Source organism: Manis javanica, chromosome 17 (assembly GCF_040802235.1).
Source record: "Manis javanica isolate MJ-LG chromosome 17, MJ_LKY, whole genome shotgun sequence".
Lineage (NCBI taxonomy): Eukaryota > Metazoa > Chordata > Mammalia > Pholidota > Manidae > Manis > Manis javanica.
In genome coordinates this window covers 684208-710326 of record NC_133172.1, presented here as the reverse complement: position 1 = coordinate 710326, position 26119 = coordinate 684208, and the positions used below count along the sequence as shown (strand labels likewise).

General features: G+C 42.2%; 2 protein-coding genes across 2 annotated transcripts in view; both read right to left on the bottom strand.

Annotated features, from left to right (window-relative positions):
- LOC108384358 (uncharacterized) overlaps nucleotides 1-20537 on the bottom strand; it is a 65882-nt gene extending 45345 nt beyond the window's left edge. Inside the window, exon 1 of the mRNA XM_073226023.1 lies at nucleotides 20426-20537. Coding sequence (XP_073082124.1) covers nucleotides 20426-20449 — 24 coding nt within the window. The 5' untranslated portion in view covers nucleotides 20450-20537. The remainder of the gene's footprint in view (nucleotides 1-20425) is intronic.
- On the bottom strand, nucleotides 53-20558 carry LOC108399054 (uncharacterized). The gene is made up of 3 exons (XM_036992979.2): nucleotides 20426-20558; nucleotides 17766-17892; nucleotides 53-5408 (listed from the first exon to the last, which is right to left on the bottom strand). The coding sequence occupies exons 1-3, from the start codon at nucleotides 20447-20449 to the stop codon at nucleotides 2497-2499; spliced, it is 3063 nt and encodes a 1020-aa protein (XP_036848874.2). The 5' UTR covers nucleotides 20450-20558; the 3' UTR covers nucleotides 53-2496.
- Between the last annotated feature and the right edge of the window lie 5561 nt (nucleotides 20559-26119).

The window sequence follows — 26119 nt, the reverse complement described above, 5'->3', positions numbered from 1 at the left end:
TCCTTTTTCTGCTGTGCATTAATAGCCTTAAGGTAAGCACTGAGAAACTATGGGAATTCACAAAACTTTTCAATTATTTATTACTTCCTCTGAATGACTTCAGCTACATGATAAACATGCCCATAAGTCCAAGATTTGTGTATAACCTGATCCTGCACAAATCATTGCCAAAGACACTTTTTTGGATGATTTTTATTGAAATATAGTTCACATACAATATTATATTGTACAAGTTTACAACATAGTGATTTGGCAGGAGTCTCATTAAATGCTCATCCCAACTAGGGTAATTAGTATCTTCCAAGATAGAAAGATGTTACAGAGCTCTTAACTATATTCTCTATGCTATATTTTCATCCCAAGATCTATACTGAGCTTTTGTGCTTTATCCCTTTCACCTGTTTCACACACATACCCCAACATCTCGCTTCACATTAATGACCAGTCAATTCTCAGCATCTACAAATCTGTTGCTGTTTTGTTCATTTTGCTTTTTTAGATTGCACATATAAGTGAAATAATATAGTATTTGGTTTTCTCTCTCTGGCTTATTTCACTCAGCACAATACCCTCTAGGTCCATCTGTTGTTGCAAGTATCAAGGAATTCCTTTATTATGGCTGAATATTCCATTGTGTATATGCACCACCTCTTCTTTATCCACATATTCATAAGACACTTTAGTTGCTTCCATATGTTGGCTACTGTCAATAATGTGACAATAAACATAGAAGTGCATGTCTTTTCAAATCACAGGTTTTGTTTTCCTCAGACTCAAAGAAGTGAAATTACTGGATCATGTGGTATTTCTATTTTTAGTTTTTCTATGAACCTCCATACTGTTTCCCATAGTGGTTGCACCGATTTACATTCCCACCATAGTGCAGGATTCTCCCTCTGTTCTACCCTTGCCAACACTTGTCTTCTGACAGCAGTCATTGTGATTGGTGTGAGTAGGTATTTCATTGTGGCTTTGACTTGCATTTGGTGATATGGAGCATCTATTCATGTACTTGTCAGTTTGTACATCTCACTTGGAAACATGTCTATTCAGGTCCTCTACCCACCTTTCAATTGTGTTGTTTGAGGGTTTTTTTGGTGTTGAGTCTGTAATTTATGTATTTTGGATGTTAGATCCTCATCAGATATCATTTGCAAATATATTCCACAAGATTCCTGTTCTTGTCTCCTTCCCAAGCCATCTGGTATCATTTCAGTATTTATAGCTGAGGGAGAAGTCTGAACTTTTTAATAGCTTGGTATTACGTTTTTTAATTTTAAAATTTAGTTCCTTCCTTTTCTTAGGAGGTGAAACAGAACCAAGTTTGTTTGGGGTAAAAACTGTATTTGGATGCACTTTTAGGAGAGGCACATTCCATCAAGCTGACTGCAGTTTGCTTCACTTCCTAAGCCAGTGTTTCTGGACCAATTCTGTTTTCTCCTGAACCCAACAGTCTTATAACCAATGAACATATTCCAGTGAACTGTGGACAGCAGAGCACATGGCTCTTTGTAGACATGGGGAAGAAAGATGTCCCCTCAACAACACTGGCATACCTGCATTATCTCCTTTGAGTAAGGAAAAAACTTATGCCACTCTCAGAAGCAACTGAGGTTCTCATACTTATCACCTCCTCAGAGTCATCTCTGAGATTCCTAAAACACAAAACATCTAGGGCTCAAATGAAAACCAGAAAGCATTGCAGTCTTTTCTAGGAGGCTGTGAGCAGAAATGCAGATTTGGTTAACACTGGCAAGTTATATTCTGCAATCTTACTGTATCTACTTAGGCAGAGAGAACCTGAGGATCCTAACAAGTTATTTGCCCCTCCATGATTGTAGAGTCCAAAAGTGTTGATAAACTACATACTCAGCAAGTAGAACATCCAAGGCTAAACAGGACTTAAAGAATAAGGCCTTGATTAGTATACAAACCAAAGTAATGTATGGCAGGCAGTTCTCAAATTCATGACATGGAGACTGGAAAAATTAACCACAAGTATCACAGAAGACCAACATGTCAGTAAAAAAACGTAGTCATGCTCTGCAAGCTGCCAGCTGAACTCACAATATTCTTTGGGATAACAATGACCCAGGTCCATGCCCAAAGTAGTCCAATGTCCAGGAAGGAGGGAAAGCTGAAGCCCTAAGAGCTCAGGTTATTCATAATTTCCTCTAATACATGAGAGAACAGAGTTTAGCTTCCCCAAATACACTGGGGTGGTGACGAATGAACACCATGTGGTCTTGTCAGGTGGCAGAGGTGTAATGGCCTGGGTTACAAAAACAAGCAATCTGGGAAGCAAATCTGGGAAGAGCCCTGGACAGGTCAAGAAAGTACAAGGTGGTTTTTATTTTATTTTTTTGAGCTTACCATGTAACTGAAATTTATGGGGAGTCACTCAACTCATATGCATGAGATACAATTGAGATAGATGGCTCCTGTTTCACCTGATGTGGTTTATACTGAACAGGAAATTGTCCATTCCCTGTACATCTAAGGATTTTCTCCATTATGAACTTTTTGATGTTGAGAAAGGGTATATTTCCGTATAAAAGATTTCCCACATTCTTGGCAGTCATAAGGCTTTTCTCCAGTGTGACATCTCTGGTGTACAGTGAGTGCTGATTTAGAACTAAAGGATTTCCCACATTCACTGCACTCATAAGGCCTTTCTCCACTGTGAATTCTCTGGTGTAGAGTGAACGGTGATTTAGCAATAAAGGATTTCCCACATTCACTGCACTTGTAAGGCCTTTCCCCAGTGTGAATTCTCTGATGTACAGTGAATGCTGATTTAAACCTAAAGGATTTGCCACATTCACTGCAGTCGTAAGGCCTTTCTCCAGTGTGACATCTCTGGTGTAGAGTCAATGTTGTTTTATTTCTAAAGGATTTCCCACATTGACTGCACTCAAAAGGCCTTTCTCCACTGTGCAGTTTGTGATGATACCTGAAACTGGAATTAAGGGCAAAAGATTTCCCACATTCACTGCACACATAAGGCCTTTCCCCAGTGTGACCTCTCTGGTGTTCACTCAATTTGGATCTTTTCCCAAAGGATTTCCCACATTCACTGCACTCATAAGGCCACTCTCCACTGTGCATTTTATGATGATAACGGAGACTGGAACTATGGGCAAAAGATTTCCCACATTCAGTGCACACATGAAGCTTTTCTCCAGCATGACTTCTCTGGTGGTGCCTGAATTGAGATTTACCATTAAAGGATTTTCCACATCTGATGCACTCAAAAGGCTTTTCTCCAATGTGAACTCTCTGGTGATAATGGAGTTTGGACGTAGAGATAAAAGACTTCCCACACTTATCACAGGCATAAGGTCTCTCTCCCTTGTGAACTCTCTGATGATAACGAAGATTGTAAGGAGAGGTAAGACGCTTTCCACATTCACTGCATTCATAAGGTCTATTCCCTGCATGACCTCTACGATGACAAGAGAGGGTGGCACTCCTGGCAAAAGATTTCCCACATTCACTGCACACGTAAGGTCTTTCTCCTGTGTGAATTCTCTGATGTTGAATCAGGGAGTACCTTCTATTAAAAAATTTCCCACATTCTTTGCAGTGAAAAGGACTTTCTCCCCTGTGAACTCTCTGATGACAAGCAAGCCCAGAGGAAGAGGTAAAAGATCTCCCACAGGTACTACACTCATAAGATCTTTCCCTATTATGAATTTTCTGGTGCAATGACAGGTAGGATTTATGGCGAAATGATTTCCCACATTCACTACAGTCATGTGGCCTTTGTACAGTGTGCACTCTGTGATGATAACGGAGGCTGGAACTATAGGGAAAACACTTCCCACATTCACTGCATTTGTAAGGTCTTTTCCCTGCATGAACTCTCTGATGGACCCAGAGGGTGGAGCTACAGACAAAAGATTTTCCACATTCAGTGCACACATAAGGCCTTTCTCCTGTGTGAACTCTCTTGTGCTGAATGAATGATGACAATTGAAGAAAGGACTTCCCACATTCACTACACTTATAAGGTCTTTCCCCTGAGTGAATTCTCTGGTGTAAAATGAGGGTATTTCTTCTGATGAATGATTTCCCACATTCAGTGCACTCAAAAGGTTTCTCTCCTGAATGCACTCTCTTATGAATTTCAAATTCATACCTAAAAATAAAACATTTCCCACATACAGTGCATTCATAAGGCCTTTCTCCTGTATGACTTCTCTGATGATAACGGAGGCTGGAGCGAGAAATAAAAGATTTATCACATTCACTACACTCATATGGTCTTTCTCCTGAGTGAGTTCTTAGGTGTATAATGAGGCTATTTCTTCGGGTAAAAGACTTCCCACACTTACTACACTCATGGGGCCTTTCTCCAGTGTGAACTCTCTGATGATAAAAGAGGTCAGACCTAGAGATAAAAGACTTCCCACAACCACTGCACTTATAATAAGGCCTTTCTCCTGTGTGAGATCTTTGATGATAATGGAGGGCAGAGACAGAGGTGAAAAATTCTGCACAGTCACTACATTTGTAAGACCCTTTCTCAGTTTGAACTTTCCTATGTGGAATGAACACTGAGCTATGGCTAACCGATTCCTTACAGTCACTACACATATAACTGTTTTCTCCACTGTGCCATTTCTGGGTATGAATGAGGACAGATTTGTGGCTTAAGGATTTCCCACATTTGCTGCACTTGTATTGCCTGGGCCCAGAATGAATCTTTTCATGTTGACTGAGGGTTAAGCTTTGCCTAATGGATCTTTCACACTCACCATACTCTTGATGGCCTTTTCCAGTGTGCACTCTGTGGTGCACAATCAATGAGGATTTGTCCCTGAATGTTTTCCCACATTCACTGCAAACAAAACACTGTTTTCCAGTGGGGATATCCTGGCCTCGAAAGAGTGTATCTGTGGGGTTGAAGGTTTTCTTGCATTCTCCATAGATGTATTGACTTTTCCTGTTCTGTAAAGCAGCCCCACCCTGGGTGATTCCATTTGGCTTCTCCCCAGAATCACTGGCCTGTTGTTGCAGATGTCCCAAGCTGGTTGGGAAGTCCTTCTCCACCTCTCCATAGGTAAAAGGCTTCCCTGACTTAGGAAATCCACAGCTAATCACAGACAAGGGCCCTTCCTCAGTGTCTCCGAAGGGTTTCTCTTTCATATGCCGCTCCTGGTCCCTTTGCAAGTTCATACTGAAATAAAATCGCTTTGCACATGCCCCACACCTCAACAGTTTCTGATTGTGTTGTGTTCCCTGGTCAGCAAAGTGGAAAATGTCTCTCAAGACAGGACCACACATCTCACAGGGGTGGGTCTTCCGGGAAGATGGAGCTGCCTTGGGAATCCTGGCCTTTGACTGTTGTACACAAATGCTCTGTTCAAAGTGTGCCTCTGCATCCTCTGCTCTACAGCAGCAACCTGAACACAAAGAAATGCTGGTGAAGTACATGTTAATTGAAGAAAGGAGTGAGCCTGCTGTACAAATATGAATTGGTCTTAACTATGCATGAATGTTTGGGATGCACTTCAAGAAAACAGAATTGACATTCAGTTGGCAGGAACAGCTGGCTGCTATTACTGGGACCAGAGGTCACAGAATGGTGCAGATCTCATCACAGCAAGGAGACAGAATATGACACAAGGAACAGACGCAGGTTGTTATAATTCATTTTACTGCCAACAACCTTCTTGCAAGACATTTTCTATTGCTGACAGGAGCCTAGGTAGAAGTGTAGAACCAACCCCTTTAAAATAGTTTGATTAAATGAGCTAACATTCACTGTTAGTTGCCAGAAACATGAAATACCATAGCACAACACGAGGGTTAGTGTTAGAGAGTACCACAGAAAGAGGGGTGAGATGTGAAGTACAGAGAGATAAGAGATTAATGCTGGAAGTAACAGTAGAAGTGATGACAACAGAAATGACAGCAATCGCAAATTGGCAAACTGCCAAAACTGGGGAAGGAAAGGTGGAAAAGACATGTGGCTACAAAAATGGCATGAAAACTGTGGCTGAATAAATCCAGAGAAATAAGGAAAACATGTAAAAACAAAAAGAAATTTTCAACAGAAAGAAAACACAAAAAATAACGAGATATTATGCTGATGCAGAACACAAAGTCTGGAATGAAACAGAAACACCTTGAACCAAGTCAATCAACCAAAAGAATGAATCTGAAATCAAAGGTAGGTCCTCTGAAATAATCCAAAGAAGAAAAAAAGAACTAAAGAGAATGAGGAAAGCCTAAAGAATTACTGCATACCATAAAACAAGAGTATCTGCATTACAGGAGCCTTTGAAGGAAAAGAGAAAAGGGGCAGAAAGCTAATTTAAAGAAATGGCTGAAAACTTCCTAATTTGGGGAGAAAAAGTGGACATTCAGGAAAATGATGCCCCTCAGATGCCAAGCAGAATAATTCAACAGAGGAATTTTCCAAGACACATAAAATTCAAGCAGCAATGGCAGGAAAATTTGAAAGCTACAAGAAAAAAGAATCTCATACTATACAAAGGAAGCTTCATAAAGATTTGAGCAATTTTCTTAGCTGATACATTGTATACATGGAGTAGTGGAATATGTTCTGAACGATAAAGAAAAAAATGCAAATCAATAATGTTCCAGCAAAGCTATCCTACAGAAAAGAGACTTTCCCAAACAGAAGTTGAGGTCATCACTACTTGACCAACCAAGGACCTACAAGATTACCATTTAAATTTGAAGCAGGTATTAAACAATTTTCAGATTTAAAAAAATGTTGAAGGAATTCACCACCAATAAGCCAGTCTTACAAGTTATGTTAAAGGGAAAGCTGTAGATGGAAGTGGCCCTAAGGCAAAATAGCTTTATCAGTGAAAATAAACCCACAGTAAGAGTAGTAGACCAACTAATTACCAAGCAAGTAAGAAATTTAAAAAGCAAAATCAACTATACACAAAATCAGTCAAGGAATACAAAAAAGCAGAACATAACATATAATACAAAAAAATGTACACAAAGAAGAAGAAAAAAATTACCTTTAGATTGTGTTTGAAACAGAACAATCAGCAATTGATGATAGACTATTATATAGTAAGGAAGCTATCCTTGAACCTTTGGTGAACTGCAAATTTAAAGTCAACACACATACACACACTAAATAAGCAAATAAACATAAATCCAATTAAAACAATAAAGAAAATCATCAATAACAAGTGAAGAGTGTAAGAGAGGAAGAAAGGAACAGAGAGGAGCTATAAAAAACCAGCCAGAAAACAATGAACAGAATTGCAGTAAGTATATATCAATAATCACCTTATATGTAAATGCACTGAGTACACCAATCAAAAGACAGAGTGGCAGAATGGAAAAGGAAAGAACACCCGTCTATATGCTGCCTATAAGAGACTCATTTCAGACCCAAAGACATACACAGACCAGAAGTGAAGAGATGGAAAAAGACATTTCATGCAAATAGAGAGAAAAAAGCAGGAGTAGCAGTACTTCTATCAGACAACATAGATTTCAAAACAAAAAAAGTAATGAAAGACAAAGAAGGGAATTACATAATAGTAAAGGGATCAGTCCAAAAAGAAGATATGCCCATTATAAATACCTAGGCACTCAAGACAGGAACACCTACATATGTAAAACAAAATACTAATAGAATTCAAGGGGGAAATAGATTGCAACACATTCATTTTAGGAGACTTTAACACACCACTCACATCAATAGATCAACCAGACAGAAAATAAATAAAGAAACAGAGGCACTGAACAATACATTAAATCAAATGGACTTAATCGGTATCTACAGAACACTCCACACAAAAGCTGCAGATACACATTTTACTTAAGTGTACGTTCTCCAGAACGTGTTATATACTAGGCACAATAAGAGTCTCAACAAATTAAAAAAGACTGGAATTATATTAAGCAGATTCTCAGACCAAAACAGTATGAAATTAGAAATAAATTACACAAGGACAACAAAAAGACTTACAAACACATGGAGGCTAAACAATATGCTTCTAAATAACAGATCAATGAACAAATTAAAACAGAAAACAAGCAATACATGGAGACAAATGAAAACAAAAAAAATAAAAGCCTAAAATCTGTGGGATGTGGCAAAGGCAATTCTAAAGAGGAAAGTACATAGCAGTACTGACTTACCTCAAGAAACAAGAACAATCCCAAATAAAAAGACTAAAATCACAATTAAAGAAAATAGAAAAAGAAGAACAAATGAAACCCAAGTCAGTAGAGAGACATAATAAAGATCAAAGAAATTAATAAAACAGAATGAAACAACAGAAAAAAATCAGTGAAACCAGGAGTAGATTCTTTGAGAAAATAAACAAAAAGAAAAACCCCTAGCCAGACTTATCAAGAAAAAAATAGGGTACACAGGGCGGAGCCAAGATGGTGGCATGAGTAGGACAGTGGGAATCTCCTCCCAAAAACATATACATCTTTGAAAATACTTAATACAACTAATCCTAAAAGAGAGATCAGAAGACACAGGACAACAGCCAGACCACATCCACACCTGCGAGAACCCAGTGCCTGGTGAAAGGGGTAGGATACAAGCCGCAGCCCGGCGGGACCCGAGATCCCTCCCCCCAGCTCCCGGCGGGAGGCGGAGTCGGAGCGGGGAGGGAGAGGGAGCCCAGGACTGCTAAACACCCAGCGCTACTCATCCGCACCAGAGCGCAGACACAGTGCATGTGTGGGGTGCTGGATACTAGGGAAACAGGACAGTAAGACCTTTGAGTGGGTCCCGAAGCCGGCGCCCCTGGGACAAAGAAAAGCGAGTGCTTTTTGAAAGTCTTAAAGGGACAGGGACCCAACAGCTGAACGGAAGCATCGCGGGTCACAGGCCAGCAGCTGGAAATTCCAGGGAACTCCGGACACACTAACCCCCTGGGCAACAGCTCTGAGACCCCTCATGGAGGTAAACAGCCAAACAGCCCCCCGTCCATCACCCCTCCGGGGCCCCGCCATAGCAGAGCAGCAGCCTGAGGCTGGCCACGCCCACAGGAAGGGAGCTTCCTCCATACCGGCCGGGCAAGATACAGACCCAGTCTACACGCAATTGCCCTACACAAGCCACTAGGGGTCGCAGTAAAGAAAGGCCAGGAGCAAGTGGAGAGTCTTGGCTCTCCCAGCTGGTAGATGTGTCAATAGCTCACCATTGCACCTATCAACATGAAAAGGCAAAAAAATCTGATCCAGACAAGACTAACACAGACAGCTTTGACATCTTCTACAACCTCCCCCTGAGAAGAAACCTGGGGAGATAGATTTAACCAGTCTTCCTGAAAAAGAATTCAAAACAAAAGTCATAACCATGCTGATGGACTTGCAGAGAAATATGCAAGAACTAAGGAGGGAGAATACAGAAATAAAACAATCTCTGGAAGGACTTCAAGAGAGAATGGACGAGATGCAAGAGACCATTAATGGACCAGAAAACAAAGAACAGGAATGCAGAGAAGCTGATGCAGAGAGAGATAAAAGGATCTCCAGGAATGAAAGAATTTTAAGAGAACTGTGTGACCAATCGAAATGGAACAATATCCACATGATAGGGGTACCAGAAGAAGAGAGAGAAAAAAGGATAGAAAGTGTCATTGAAGAAATAATTGCTGAAAATTTCCCCAAAGTAGGGGAGGAAATGGCCTCTCAGACCGCAGAGGTACAAAGAACTCCCATGAAAAGGGATCCAAGGAGGGTGACACCAAGACACATAATAATTAAAATGGCAAAGCTCAAAGACAAGGACAAAGTATTAAAGGCAGCCAGAGAGAAAAAAAAAGATCACCTACAAAGGAAAAGCCATCAGGCTATCATCAGAGTTCTCAACAGAAACCCTACAGGCCAGAAGAGAATGGCATGATATACTTAATGCAATGAAACAGAAGGGTCTCGAACCAAGACTACTATATCCAGCACGATTATCATATAAATATGAAGGAGGGAATAAACAATTCCCAGACAATCAAAATTTGAGGGGATATGAATCCCACAAAACACCTCTACAGGGCATCTTACAGGGACTGCTCTAGATGGGAGCACTCCTAAAAAGAGCACAGAATAAAACACCCAACATATGAAGAAGGGAGGAGGAGGAATAAGAAGGGAGAGAAATAAAGAATCATCAGACAGTGTTTGTAATAGCTCAATAAGCGAGTTAAGTTAGACAGTAAGACAGTAAAGAAGCTAACCTTGAACCTTTGGTAACCATGAACTTAAAGCCTGCAATGGCAATAAGTATATACCTTTCAATAATCACCCTAAATGTAAATGGATTGAATGCATCAATCAAAAGACAGAGTAATAGAATGGATAAAAAAGCAAGACCCATCTATATGCTACTTACAAGAGACTCACCTCAAACCCAAAGACATGCACAGATTAAAAGTCAAGGGATGGAAAAAGATATTTCATGCAAACAACAGGGAGAAAAAAGCAGGTGTTGCAGTACTAGTATCAGACAAAATACACTTCAAAACAAAGAAAGTAATAAGAGATAAAGAAGGACATTACATATGATAAAGGGCTCAGTCCAACAAGAGGATATAACCATTATAAATATATATGCACCCAATACAGGAGCACCAGCATATGTGAAACAAATACTAACAGAACTAAAGGAGGAAATAGAATGCAATGCATTAATTCTGGGAGACTTCAACACACCACTCACTCCAAAGGACAGATCCACCAGACAGAAAATAAGTAAGGACACAGAGGCACTGAACAACACACTAGAACAGATGGACCTAATAGACATCTACAGAACTCTATATCCAAAAACAACAGGATACACATTCTTCTCAAGTGCGCATGGAACATTCTCCAGAATAGACCACGTACTAGGCCATAAAAAGAGCCTCAGTAAATTCCAAAAGACTGAAATCCTACGAACCAACTTTTCAGACCACAAAGACATAAAACTAGACATAAATTGTACTAAGAAAGCAAAAAGGCTCACAAACACATGGCGGCTTAACAACACACTCCTAAATAATCAATGGAACAATGACCAAATCAAAATGGAGATCCAGCAATATATGGAAACAAACAACAACAACAACACAAAGCCCCAACTACTGTGGGACACAGCAAAACCAGTCTTAAGAGGAAAGTATATAGCAATCCAGGCATCTTTAAAGAAGGAAGAACAATCCCAAATGAATAGTCTAATGTCACAATTATCGAAATTGGAAAAAGAAGAACAAATTAGGCCTAAGGTCAGCAGACGGGGGACACAATAAAGATCAGAGAAGAAATAAATAAAATTGAGAAGAATAAAACAATAGCAAAAATCAATGAAACCAAGAGATGGTTCTTCGAGAAAATAAACAAAATAGATAAGCCTCTAGCCAGACTTATTAAGAGGAAAAGAGAGTCATTACCTCAGAATTTTATCAGACATACAGAGAAGACATAATACCCATTCTCCTTAAAGTTTTCCAAAAAACACAAGAGGAGGGAATACTCCCAAACTCATTCTAAGAAGCCAACATCACCCTAATACCAAAACCAGGCAAAGACCCCACCAAAAAAGAAAACTACAGACCAATAACCCTGATGAACGTAGATGCAAAAATACTCAACGAAATATTAGCAAACCGAATTCAAAACTACATCAAAAGGATCATATACCATGACCAAGTGGGATTCATCCCAGGGATGCAAGAATGGTACATTTAAAAATCCATCAACATCATCCACCACATCAACAAAAAGAAAGACAAAAACCACATGATCATCTCCATAGATGCTGAAAAAGCATTTGACAAAATTCAACATCCATTCATGATATAAACTCTCAACAAAATGGGTATCGAGGGCAAGTACCTCAACATAATAAAGGTCATATATGAAAAATCCACAGCCAACATCATACTGAACAGCGAGAAGCTGAGAGCTTTTCCTCTGCGATCGGGAACAAGACAGGGATGCTGTTATTCAACATAGTACTGGAGGTCCTAGCGATGGCAATTAGACAAAACAAAGAAATACATGGAATCCAGACTGGTAAAGAAGAAGTTAAACTGTCACTATTTGCAGATGGCATGATATTGTACATAAAAAACCCTAAAGACTCCATTCCGAAACTACTAGAGCTAATATCAGAATTCAGCAAAGTTGCAGGATACAAAATTAACACACAGAAATCTGTGGCTTTCCTATACACTATTTGCAGATGGCATGATATTGTACATAAAAAACCCTAAAGACTCCATTCCGAAACTACTAGAGCTAATATCAGAATTCAGCAAAGTTGCAGGATACAAAATTAACACACAGAAATCTGTGGCTTTCCTATACACTAACAATAAACTAAAAGAAAGAGAAATCAGGAAGACAATTCCATTCACAATAGCATCAAAAAGAATAAAATACCTAGGAATAAACCTAACCAAGGAAGTGAAAGACCTATACCCTGAAAACGATAAGACACTCTTGAGAGAAATTAAAGAGGTCACTAACAAATGGAAACTCATCCCATGCTCCTGGCTAGGAAGAATTAATATCATCAAAATGGCCATCCTGCCCAAAGCAATATACAGATTTGATGCAATCCCTATAAACTATCAACAGCATTCTTCAATGAATTGGAACAAATAGTTCAAAAATTCATATGGAAACACCACAGACCCCGAATAGCTAAAACAATCCCGAGAAGGAAGAATAAAGTGGGGACGATCTCACTCCCCAACTTCAAGCTCTACTACAAAGCCATAGTAATCAAGACAATTTGGTACTGGCACAAGAACAGAGCCACAGACCAGTGGAACAGATTAGAGACTCCAGACATTAACCCAAACATATATGGTCAATTAATATTCAATAAAGGGGCCATGGACATACAATGGGGAAATGACAGTCTCTTCAACAGCTGGTGTTGGCAAAACTGGACAGCTACATGTAAGAGAATGAAACTGGATCACTGTCTAACCCCATACACAAAAGTAAACTCAAAATGGACCAAAGACCTGAATGTAAGTCATGAAACCATAAAACTCTTAGAAGAAAACATAGGCAAAAATCTCTTAGACATAAACATGAGTGACCTCTTCATGAACATATCTCCCCAGGCAAGGGAAACAAATGCAAAAATGAACAAATGGGGCTATATCAAGCTGAAATACTTCTGTACAACAAAGGACACCATCAATAGAACAAAAAGGTATCCTACAGTATGGGAGAATATATTCATAAATGACAGATCCGATAAAGGGTTGACATCAAAATATATAAAGAGCTCACACACCTCAACCAACAAAAAGCAAATAATCCAATTAAAAAATGGGCAGAGGAGCTGAACAGACAGTTCTCTAAAGCAGAAATTCAGATGTCCAACAGACACATGAAAAGATGCTCCACATCGCTTGTCATCAGAGAAATGCAAATTAAAACCACAATGAGATATCATCTCACACCAGTAATGATGGCTGCCATCCAAAAGACAAACAACAACAAATGTTGGTGAGGTTGTGGATAAAGGGGAACCCTCCTACACTGCTGGTGGGAATGTAAATTAGTTCAACCATTGTGGAAAGCAGTATGAAGGTTCCTCAAAATGCTCAAAATAGAAATACCATTTGACCCAGGAATTCCACTTCTCAGAATTTACCCCAAGAATGCAGCACTCCAGTTTGAAAAAGACAGATGCACCCCTATGTTTATCGCTGCACTATTTACAATAGCCAAGACATGGAGGCAACCTTACTGTCCATCAGTAGATGAATGGATAAAGAAGATGTGGTACATATACAAAATGGAATATTACTCAGCCACGAGAAAAAACAAATCCTACCATTCGCAACAACATGGATGGAGCTAGAGGGTATTATGCTCAGTGAAATAAGCCAGGTGGCAAAAGAGAAGTACCAAATGATTTCACTCATATGTGGAGTATAAAAACAAAAGAAAACTGAAGAAACAAAACAGCAGCAGAAGCACAGAACCCAAGAATGGACTAATAGCTACCAAAGGGAAAGGGACTGGGGAGGATGGGTGAGAAGGGAGGGATAAGGGTGGGAAAAAAAGAAAGGGGGCCTTACGATTAGCATGTATAGTGTGTGTGGGGGGCACAGGGAGGGCTGTGCAACACAGAGAAGACAAGTAGTGATTTTACAGCATCTTACTATGTTGATGGACAGTGACTGTGAACGGGGATGTGGGGGGGACTTGGTGAGGGGGGAGCCTAGTAAACATAATGTCCTTCATGTAATTGTAGATTAATGATACCAAATAAAATTTTTTTAAAAAAGGGTACACACACATAAAGAGAACAGAAAATGAAGCAGTAATCACAACAGATGCTGCAGAAATAGAAAGAATTATTAGACAGTACTATGAAAAATTATGTCAATAAATTTGACAACCTAGAAGAAATGGACATTATAGAAAAACACAAATTTCCAAGACTGACCCAGGAAGAAACATAAAACCTGAACAGACCAATTATCAGCAATGAAAATCAAATTGGTAATCAACTCCCCCAAAACAAAAACCCACGACCAGACAGCTTCAATGCCAAATTCCACCACGCATTTAAAGTAGAGCTAATACATCCTCCTTAAAGCATTTCAAACAGAAGGGAATACTTTCAAAATAATTCTATGAGGCCAGCATCACTCTAATACCAAAATGAGAAAAAGACACCACAAAAATAGAAAATTAAAGACCAATATACCTGATGAACATAGATTAAAAAGTCCTCAAAAAATTACCAAACTGAATCCAAAAATATATCAAAAAGATCATCCATCATGACCAAGTGGGATTTATTCCAAGGATGCAAGGATGGTACAATATTCATAAATCAGTCAGTGTCATACACCACATTAACAAAAAGGATAAAAACCACGTGGATGATCTCAATAGATGCTGAAAAACGATTTGACAAAATTCAACACCCATTCATGATAAAAACAAAATGGGCATAGAGGGAAAGTACCGCAACATAACAGAAGCCATATATAACAAACCCACAGCCAACATCATATTTAATAGCAAAAAGCTGAAAATCTTTCATCTAAGAATGGGAAAAAGACAAGGATGCCCACACACACTTTTACTCAACTTAGTACTAGAGGTCCTAGCCACAGAAATCAGGCAACACAAAGAGATAAAAGGCATCCAAGTTGGTAAAGAAGTTAAACTCTATTTGCAGACAACATGAGATTATACTTAGAAAACCCTGAAGAATCCACCAAGAAACTACTAGAACTAAAACTTACAATTGCATCAAAAAGAATAAAATACTAAGGAACAAACCTAATCAAGGAAGTGGAACACCTATACTCTTAAAACTATAAGACACACATGACAGAAATAAAAGAAGACACCAACAAATGGAAATACATCCTGTGCTCAGGGATAGGAAGAATTAATTATGGTTACAATGGCAATCCTGCCTAAAACAATCTACAGATTCAATGCAATCCTTATGAAAATACCAACAGCATTCTTCAACAAATAGTTCTAAATCCGTATGGAACCATGAAACACACTGAATAGCCAAAGCAATCATGGAAAGGAAGAATAAAGCAGGGGGGATTATGCTCCCCAACTTAAAGCTCTCCTATAAAAGCCACAGTAATCAAAATAATTTCATAATGGCACAAGAACAGACCCATAGATCAATGGCAAAGAGTAGATAGCCCAAATATAAATCCAAGCATATATGGCCAATTAATATATGATAAAGGAGCCATGAGAATACAATGGCGAAATAACAGCTTCTTCAACAACTGGTGTTGGCAAAACTGGACAGCTTCATACAAGAGAATGAAACTTGATTATTGTTTAACCCTGTACACAAAGTAAACCTAAAATGGATTAAAGACCTGAATGTAAGTCACAACACCATAAAACACTTAGAAGAAAACATAGGCAAAAATCTCTTGAATATAAGGATGAGGAATTTTTTCCTGGACACATCTCCTCGGGCAAGGGAAACAAAAAAAAATCAACAAGTGGAATTACATCAAACTAAAAAGTTTCTGTACAGCAAAGGACACCATCAGCAGAACAAAAAGGCATCTTACAGTATGGAAGAATATATTCATAAATGACAGATCTGATAAAGGGTTGACATCCAAAATATATAAAGAGCTCACGTACCTCAACAAACAAAAAGAAAATAACCCTTTAAAAAATGGGCAGAGTATCTGAACAGACACTTCTCCAAAGAAGAAATTCAGATGGCGAACAGGCATCTGAAAAGATGCTGCACATCGCTAATCATCAGAGAAATGCAAATTAAAACCACAATGAGATATCACCTCACACCAGTTAGGATCGCCACCACTCAAGAGATGAACGACAACAAATGTTGGCGAGGTTGTGGAGAAAGGGGAACCCTCCTACACTGCCGGTGGGGATGTAAATTAATTCAACCATTGTGGAAAGCAGTATGGAGGTTCCTAAAAAAAAAAAGAAGAAATACCATTTGACCCCAGAATTCCACTCCTAGGAATTTACCCTAAGAATGCAGGAGCCCAGTTTGAAAGAGACATATGACCCCTATGTTCATCACAGCACTGCTTACAATAGCCAATAAATGGAAGCAACCTAAATGTCCAGCAGTACATAAATGGATAAAGAAGATGTGGTACATATACACAATGGAATATTATTCAGCCATAAGAAGAAAACAAATCCTACCATTTGCAACAAGATGGATGGAGCTAGAGGGTATTATGCTCAGGGAAATAAGCCCAGCGGAGAAAGGCAAGTACCAAATGATTTCACTCACCTGTGGAGTATAAGAAAAAACCTGAAGGAACAAAACAGCAGCAGACTCACAGAACCCAAGAATGGACTAACAGTTACCAAAGGGAAAGGGACTGGGGAGAATGGGTGGGGAAGGATAAGGGGGTGGGGGAAACGGGGGGCATTACTACTAGCAGACATAATGTGGGGGGGGGGCATGGGGAGAGCTGTACAACACAGAGAAGACAAGTAGTGATTCTATAGCATCTTACTATGCTGATGGACAGTGATTGTAATGAGGTATGTGGGGGGGGACCTGGTGATGGGGGGAGTCTAGTAACTATAATGTTGTTCACGTAATTGTAGATTAATGATACCAAAATAATAAATAAATAAACAAGTTCTGAGGATGTATAGTACCTATTGAGTGCAGTTAATAATATTATATTCTTGAAATTTACTGAGTAGATCTTAAGCATTCCTACCAAAGAAAATAATAATGAGAAGTTCATAAAGTGAGGATGCTTAATTAACTACACATAGCATTCACTTCATAATGTATATATATCAAATCATCACTCTGCAAAATGCAGTATGTACAATCTTTTATCTTCCCAAGGCTGGGAATAAAAGCACAAAAGAAAACAGAGCTCAACACTCCAAACTGCCTAGGAGGACACAGAAAGGCAGCCCATGGTTCAGGTAAGTGGTAGCCACAATGCCTGCAGGAAGGGCCCTGGCATGAAGAAATGTCAGCTAACTTGGGATACAGAAATGATACGGATCTGAACGCACTGACCCAGACCGAGAGCAAGCGCGGTGGAATCCAGAGCTCTCTGCAACACTAATGCTCCTCCACCCTTTCCTAACAGGGTTCAGTACTGCAGGCATTGGGGCTGCAGGGGAGAGGAGAGGGACGGGCAAACAAGCCAGCCCTAGCAACACAGCAACCAGTCACAAAACTGGGGAAGCAGTGCATGTGGTCCACAGGTGACAAAGTTTGAAGGGGGTCATGGTAGAGCCTAGTTCAGGTCACTGGTGAGGCTGAGTCTTACCCAGTGAGGATATAAGTCCAAAGTTCTCCAGCATCACATGGTGGTACAGGTGTCTCTGGGCGCCATCAAGGAGCCTCCATTCTTCCCAGGAGAAGTACACAGCCACGTCATCAAAGGTCACACTGCCCTATTAGGATGCGGACAGATGAAACCACGAACGTTCTCTGATGTCCCACAATGCATCTCGCCACACACCTGCCCCACACTCCTCCTTCAGAGCTCCCCGCCTCAGAGGGATTCCAGGCCCAGGGGTGACAGATCCCCACCCGCCCTAACCTGGGTCTCTTTCTTCACTGTGTTCAGCCCTTGTCAACATCAGCCTGAGTGGGCACAGAGATGTATCCCAACTCCAGTCCTGGCTTATAGGGTCCTATTCCTACTGTCAATCAATTCCCTTGGGGGTCTCTGGACTGCGACTCCAAGACACCACCAAACGTGAGCATGTACTTCACCCTTCAGTCCCCAGCACCAGGGTCCTGTGGCGCTCAGGTCATGCTTCTTCTTGCCATGCACATCATCCTGTGGACTGCACCTCGCTCACACCTTCAGTCCTCATAGCTGTACTCCCACAGCTATGCATTTCGAGGAAAGCACTCAAATGCTGCTGTGAAGGCTTCCTCTACACCTCTGATCCTTGTTGTAATATTAGCCACCCAGAAGCATATGCGAATTACAGATGCCCATGGGTCACTTCCCATTGTGCTGGACTTACTGTCGCCTTGGTAAGTGGCCACCATCCTCATCTCTCCATTCAACCTCCTTTAAAAACCCCAGCCCTGAGGGTTTCTATCAGGCACAGTGACTCTCACACATGACCACATCTACCCAGACCTACACACCATCACAACTGAACACCCCAAACCCCAAAACCTCACCACAGAATTCTGGGGAAGCTGTACATTAGTGAAATAGCAGAAGCTCTGGCCTGCGAGTCATCTTGTCTCAACTACTCTTCTGCCTCCTCTGTCACATCAAGGCCACTCATCCCCCAGATGCCTGGGTCATGGGCAAGGCATTCTCTGTCCCATGTGGTTACCACTGTCACGTCTCTCTTTCACCTGTGTCTTGTGCCCACAACCCTGACCAAGTGCAAAGGAAGAAAAGACACTCCTCATCATGCACTCTTCTGACCACCTAAGGCACTACCACCATGACCCGCATGCCCCACCTGAATGGGAGCCACAGCACCTCCCTGGTCCACACGATGCACAGCACCTTTGGATGCCTCTGTCCCAGACCCTCCTCTCCAGATTTCCAGACCTGCGTGTGCAGCTACCCACTTGAGGTCCCCACTCACTGTTCTCTGAAACATCATAGACTCTTAACAGGACCAAAACAAAAGTTCTGATATTCTCAAGGAAAATTAGCCTACCATTCAACTTCCCCATTCCAGTTGATAAAGCTTCCTTCCCATCTACTGAGGGAATCAGAAGCACTGGGGTCATCCCAGACTGTTCCTTTCTCTTCCTCACCTATACACCCAAAAACCTAGGGACCCTTTAAAAAGTCCAACCTTCCACCCACCCCTATGGCCACCACTCTCTTCCACCAAAACTTATCTGGATTGCAGTAGTAGCTTCCTTCTGGGCTCCCTACCTGTTCCCTTAACCCGACGTATCTTCTCTGCAGCCAGATGGAGCCTACTAAAGATTCGGTAAGACCAACCCCTTCCTGTTGTTCAAATCTCACATTATTTCCTTAATAGGTGCCCAAATTTTCACAGCCACATTACAGGCTTTCTTCTTGACCATCAGCCTCTCTTCCCAACATAAAGGATCGGATTGGCTGCACCCTGTCTCCAAATTTGTAACACCTCAAAGCATTTGCACAAGCAGGTAACTGTTCCTTATATGGTCTTTTCCACACTTGTTTACATTAGCTGACAGGAATGGGAAAACTTCCATGTAATGCTTGGCCTGGACTCAGGGACCCTGGGCTTGACGCATCCCTAGCCTCCCCACCCCTCCCCACCCAGGAGCCGCGAAAATCACAAGTGAAGATTATCAAGACACCAAATACCAGACACAATACCGGTGGCGTCAAGGTATGGGCCTGGGACACCCGCTCCTCCCTCGTGTAGGTCCTCTAGGTGCTTTTATAACTATCACAGCCCGTGGGAAGACAAGGACAGCCAAGGCCGGGTTTCGTGACATCAGGTGTACCTGTATCCCCACCACAGCCTATATACCCTGGTGGCCTCGATCAAACCGACTGTGCCTCAGCCCCAGCGCTGCCCTTACCAGCCCCGTGCCCTTGGATGAGGACCCGACTCCCTGTGCCTCACCCTCCCCACCACCCCTACTCCAGTCTGTTCTCTCTCTGAGCAGCTTTTGGGGACCGTAAAACCATGGCTCCGGGGTCCTCAGAAGGGAGACAAAGCCCTCTGCCCGCCAGACCCGGCGCGCCTCCGCCTCCCAGGGCTCCCTGCAGGCGGAAGGCCGACCCAGGCTCCCCGGATTCCCGAGTCCTCCCGGCTCGGCTGCACCTCCGGCCTCCGCGCGCGCGGGTCCCACCGCCCGCAACCGGCCCCACGCGCCGTCCGCCGGCGCTCAGGACACGGGCCCCGCCCACGGGCGCCTCTACGTTCCGGACTGTGAGCAGGGCCCGCACTCGGGGACCGAGGGTGGGTGGGGGCGGGAGGCCCGGGGACGGGCAGGTACCTGAGCCCGGCAGCGCACCGCCATCGGGCTCCGTGGGCGCGGCGGTCCCGATCCCGGCCCTGGCGCGGGGCCCGCGGGCGGCGTCGCCAGGCTTCCTCCTGCACTGAAGGGTTCGCTCAACTCGGCCCCACCAGGCGCTCTGCAGCCAGACGCCCCGAAACGCTGCCAAGATGGCCGCCACGAGGACGGGCCGGAAGTCCCGCCCCGACGCCGAGAATTCTCACGGAAGTGACTGTTCCCTCATCTCTCACGGGGTCAGCCGGGCGCTTGGCCCCCTGGGACAGGGGCGCTCCCATTCCGACCAACCAGGGCATTGGGCCACGCCACGCCAGGGGGCGCGCGGAAGCGGAGGTCCCACCGGAGGGAGGAGGGGCTTTGCTCTTTGAACTGCGGCGGAGACCTAATTTCAGGTTTCTTGCAGCCCAGCCTGCTCTCCGAAGATAGCATCGTTTGACGTGCTCTCAGTTCTGTTCTAAAAGGCCGTATCCCTCCACGGGGTCGTTCAGACGTAAAATAATTCCACGCCTATTTTGGACACATGATCTTACTGGTCTTCAACCGCATGTACCCCGAGGTGATAGTTATTGTTTGACTTGCATTGTGATAGGCTCGGAATCAGAGGAAAGTCTATACAGGGCGGTGACAGGAAAGAAAGAAGAGGGCTTTTTGAGTTAGGTGGACAAGCAGGAATTCTAAATATGGTTCTTATGGAAAACCTCTTTATTGCTCGTAGAGTCAGTGATTGTGTCCTATCCATTGATGAATCATTTCTTTTGTTTTTTTAATTGAGGCATTGTAGGTAAAATTGTATTATTTCCAGAATATCTCGCCTGGCTTTAGTACATCTGCATATCGATAGGCATTGGGGTGGAGAGAAGCATGGCGTTAGTGTATTTGCATATACTTAGGGGTGGAGAGAACTTCATTTCCGTATGAAGGTGTAAATACTTGGGCAATGGTAATTACCTGACAGGTGAGGGGAGGGGCCGGTTTTGCTTCTGCTGGAGCAGGAAATACAGAAGTCCCCGGACTGCAGTTTGTAAGCAACAAACGGGTCTTAAACTCTGTTTCTCCCTTTGACCAATTTTGGTTTTATAGGTATTTTGCCCTGATATTTTCTCTCCCCGGACTTAAGAGTGTTTGGGGGGCGTTGTGTATTTTCCTCCGTGCTTGTCCCCGCCACGACAAAGAATTGAAGAGCAGAGACACAGTAGTGAAGCAGAGTAAAAGTTTTATTTAAAGTTACTTAAAGAGACAAGAAGTGCAGCAGGCAACCTCAGCAAGGACAGGTACCCTGAAAGGTTGGAGAAAGTTTAAGATTAAAAGTGTACACATTTGGAAAGTGTGGGTGAACTCAGAGAGAGGAGCGCCCCCTGAAAGGCTGAAAAGAGAGAGTTTAACGTTAAAAAGTTATGCACTTAGAAAGTGTGGGCAACCTCAGAGAGAAGGCCCTAAAAGGCTGGGGGTTCCCCCTTTTAAGGATTCTTTAGGAATGTGACTAAGGGTTGGGGGTACAGACTTGTTAACTGGTCCCTGAATATACAGAATTAACACAAGGAACTTCCTGCTCTGATTTCTCCCGGGAATACCCGTGTCTTGGTCTGGGGGCATATCAAACAAGACTGCCTGACCAGTCCCCAAGGTGGGCTGAGTTATTGTCTGTTTGCTAAAGAGTAAGTTATGAATTTTACATTTTTAATTTCCTCAGTATTAAAATACAACCTTTAAGATGGAATCTTTCCTGCCTTTCACTATGCTGTTTACTGCTGGGCCTGCATGCTATATTAGTTGCCTAGGTTACCAACTACTTAATTAGGGCAGGAAGGAGAAAAAAAAGCAGCATAGTAAAGGTAAAAACATAAGCTGGGCCTGCATGATTAACACAATAAAGACATGGGCTATGCTGAGGTACCCTCCCTTATCTGGGGAATATTCAAACATACCAGGGACCAAGTTGCTCCTGGCTTTTTGAGCTTTAATTGATTAATTTTGGATCTTTTTAGTGCACATTCTGGCCTTTTTCTCTTTCCACCCCCACTCATCTATTTTCCTGCATAACACAAGTATCATTGATACACACTCTTATTGGTGCTGAGGTTGATGTTTGCAGAGTAGAAGAATGAACTTAGCTAACACTCAAGGTAGGAGAGCCAGGGAGAGACTTTTATTGAGAGATACAGTGAGAGGACAGAGCTCCTGGCTTAGGCCAGGAAGGGACAAGACAGCCCGTAGTGGTGCATTGTCTGGGGGTTTTATAGGCAGTTGAGGATTTTTGGGAATGTGAAAAAAAGCTTAGGGGTGTGGACTTGTTAAGTGGTCCCAGAATATTTAGAACTAACACAAGAAACTTCTTGCTCTGATTTCTCCCTGAGATACCAGCATCTTGGTCTGTGAGCACACCAAACAAGGCCACCTGCCCAGCCCCCAAGGTGGTCCGAGGTACTATATGCTAAAGAGTGAGTTAAGAATCTTACTTCTGGAGGTGGAGCCAAGATGGTGGCATGAGTAGGACAGTGGGAATCTCCTCCCAAAAACATATATATTTTTGAAAATACAACAAATACAAGTATCCTTAAAAGAGAGACCAGAAGATACAGGACAACAGCCAGACTACATCTACACCTGCGAGAACCCATTGCCTTGCGAAGGGGGTAAGATACAAGCTGCGGCCCTGCAGGACCCAAGTGCCCCTCACCCCAGCTCCTGGTGGGAGGAGAGGAATCAGAGCAGGGAGGGAGAGGGAGCCCAGGACTGCTCAACACCCAGCCCTAGACATCCACACCCGGAGCATAGACACACAGTGCAAGGAGTGCGGGAAACTAGCAAAATGGGACAGTAAAACCCACAAGTGGGTCCCAGCAGCGATGCCCCTGGGACAAAGAAGAGCGAGTGCTTTTTGAAAGTCTTAAAAGGACAGGGACCCCACGGCGGGACAGAAGCATCCCGGGACAGTTAGCCCAGTGGCTGGGAATCCCGGGGAACTCCAGGTGCCCTAGCCCCCTGGGCGGCAGCACAGCTCTGAGACCCCTCACAGAGATAAACAGCCCCCAGCCCATTCACCCCTGGCATGGCCCCACCATAGCAGAGCAGCAACCTGAGGCTGGCCATGCCCACAGCAAGGGAGCTTCCTTCATAACCACTGGGCAAGAAACAGAGACACAGTCTACATGCAACTGCCTAACACAAGATGCTAGAGGTTGCCATTATCCCAGGAAAGAAAGGCCAGGAGGAAGTGGAAAGGGTCATGGTTCTCCCAGCTGACCGACAAGTCAACAGCATACCACTGCATTTATCAACATGAAAAGGCAGAAGAATTTGATACAGACCAGACTAACCCAGACATCCTCCACACCCTCCCCTGAGAAGGAATCTAAGGATATAGATTTAACCAGTCTTCCTGAAAAAGAATTCAAAATAAAAGTCATACCCAAGCTGATGGACTTGCAGAGAAATAAGCAAGAGCTAAGGAGGGAGAATACAGAAATAAAACAATCTCTGGAAGGATTTCAAAGCAGAATGGACGAGATGCAAGAGACCATTAATGGACTAGAAATCAGAGAACAGGAACTCAGAGAAGCTGATGCAGAGAGAGATAAAAGGATATCCAGGAATGAAAGAATATTAAGAGAACTGTGTGACCAATCGAAATGGAACAATATTCACATTATTACTGTACCAGAAGAAGAAGAGAAAAAGGGATAAAAAATGGCTTTGAAGAAATAATTGCTGAAAACTTCCCCAAACTGGGGGAGGAAATGGCTTCTCAGACCACGGAAGCACACAGAACTCCCATAACAAGGGACCCAAGGAGGGCAATACCAAGACACATAATAATTAAAATGTCAAAGATCAAAGACAAGGACAGCATACTAAAGGCAGCCAGAGAGAAAAAAAAGGTCACCTACAAAGGAAAACCCATCAGGCTATCATCAGACTTCTCAACAGAAACCTTACAGGCCAGAAGAGAATGGCATGATATATATAATGCAATGAAACAGAAGGGCCTTGAACCAAGAATGCTGTAACCAGCACAATTATCATTTAAATATGAAGGAGGGATTTTAAAATTCCCAGACAAAAAAAGGTTGACAGAATTTGCCTCCCACAAACCACCTCAACAGGGTATCTTACAGGGACTGCTCTAGATGGGAGCACCCCTAAAAAGAGCACAGAACAAAACACTTAACATGTGAAGAATGGAGGATGAGGAATAAGAAGGGAGAGAAATAAAGAATCATCAGACAGTGTTAATAATAGCTCAAAAAGTGAGTTAAGTTAGACAGTAAGATAGTAAAGAACCTAACCTTGAACCTTTGGTAACCACGAATGTAAAGCCTGCAATGGCAGTAAGTACATATCTTTCAATAATCACCCTAAATGTAAATGGACTGAAAACACCAATCAAAAGACACAGAGTAATAGAATGGATAAAAAAGCAAGACCCATCTATATGCTGCTTACAAGAGACTCACCTCAAACCCAAAGACATGCACAGATTAAAAGTCAAGGGATGGAAAAAGATATTTCATGCAAACAACAGGGAGAAAAAAAGCAGGTGTTGCAGTACTAGTATCAGACAAAATACACTTCAAAACAAGGAAAGTAACAAGAGATAAAGAAGGACATTACATAATGATAAAGGGCTCAGTCCAACAAGGATATAACCATTATAAATATATATGCACCCAACACAGGAGCACCAGCATATGTGAAACAAATACTAACAGAACTAAAGGGGGAAATAGACTGCAATGCATTCATTTTGGGAGACTTCAACACACCACTCACTCCAAAGGACAGATCCACCAGACAGAAAATAAGTAAGGACACAGAGGCACTGAACAACACACTAGAACAGATGGACCTAACAGACATCTACAGAACTCTATATCCAAAAGCAAAGGGATACACATTCTTCTCAAGTGCGCATGGAACATTTTCAAGAATAGACCACATAGTAGGCCACAAAAAAGCCTCACTGAATTCAAAAAGACTGAAATTCTACCAACTAACTTGTCAGACCACAAAGGTATAAAACTAGACATAAATTGTACAAAGAAAGCAAAAAGGCTCACAAACACATGGAGGCTTAACAACATGCTCCTAAATAATCAATGGATCAACAACCAAATTAAAATGGAGATCCAGCAATATATGGAAACAAATGACAACAACACAAAGCCCCAACTTCTGTGGGACGCAGCGAAAGCAGTCTTAAGAGGAAAGTATATAGCAATCCAGGCATATTTAAAGAAAGAATAACAATACCAAATGATTAGCTTGATGTCACAATTATCAAAATTGGAAAAGGAAGAACAAATGAGGCCAAAGGTCAGAAGAAGGAGGGACATAGTAAAGATCAGAGAAGAAATAAATAAAATTGAGAAGAATAAAACAATAGAAAAAAATCAATGAAACCAAGAGCTGGTTCTTCGAGAGAATAACTGAAATAGATAACCCTCTAGCCAGACTTATTAAGAGAAAAAGAGAGTCAACACACATCAACAAAATCAGAAACAAGAAAGGAAAAATCACGATGGACCCCACAGAAATACAAAGAATTATTAGAGAATACTATGAAAACCCATATGCTAACAAGCTGGAAAACCTAGGAGAAATGGACAACTTCCTAGAAAAATACAACCTTCCAAGACTGACCCAGAAAGAAAATCTAAACAGGTCAATTACCAGCAA

Excerpts from the sequence above, each read along its gene's own strand:
- LOC108399054 (XM_036992979.2), bottom strand. The coding sequence starts at position 20,449 with ATGGCGGTGCGCTGCCGGGCTCAG. Across the intron at positions 17,893-20,425 it reads CGGTGCGCTGCCGGGCTCAG|GGCAGTGTGACCTTTGATGA; the intron begins GTACCTGCCCGT and ends GCATCCTAATAG. Across the intron at positions 5,409-17,765 it reads TGGACTTATATCCTCACTGG|GTTGCTGCTGTAGAGCAGAG; the intron begins GTAAGACTCAGC and ends CTTTGTGTTCAG.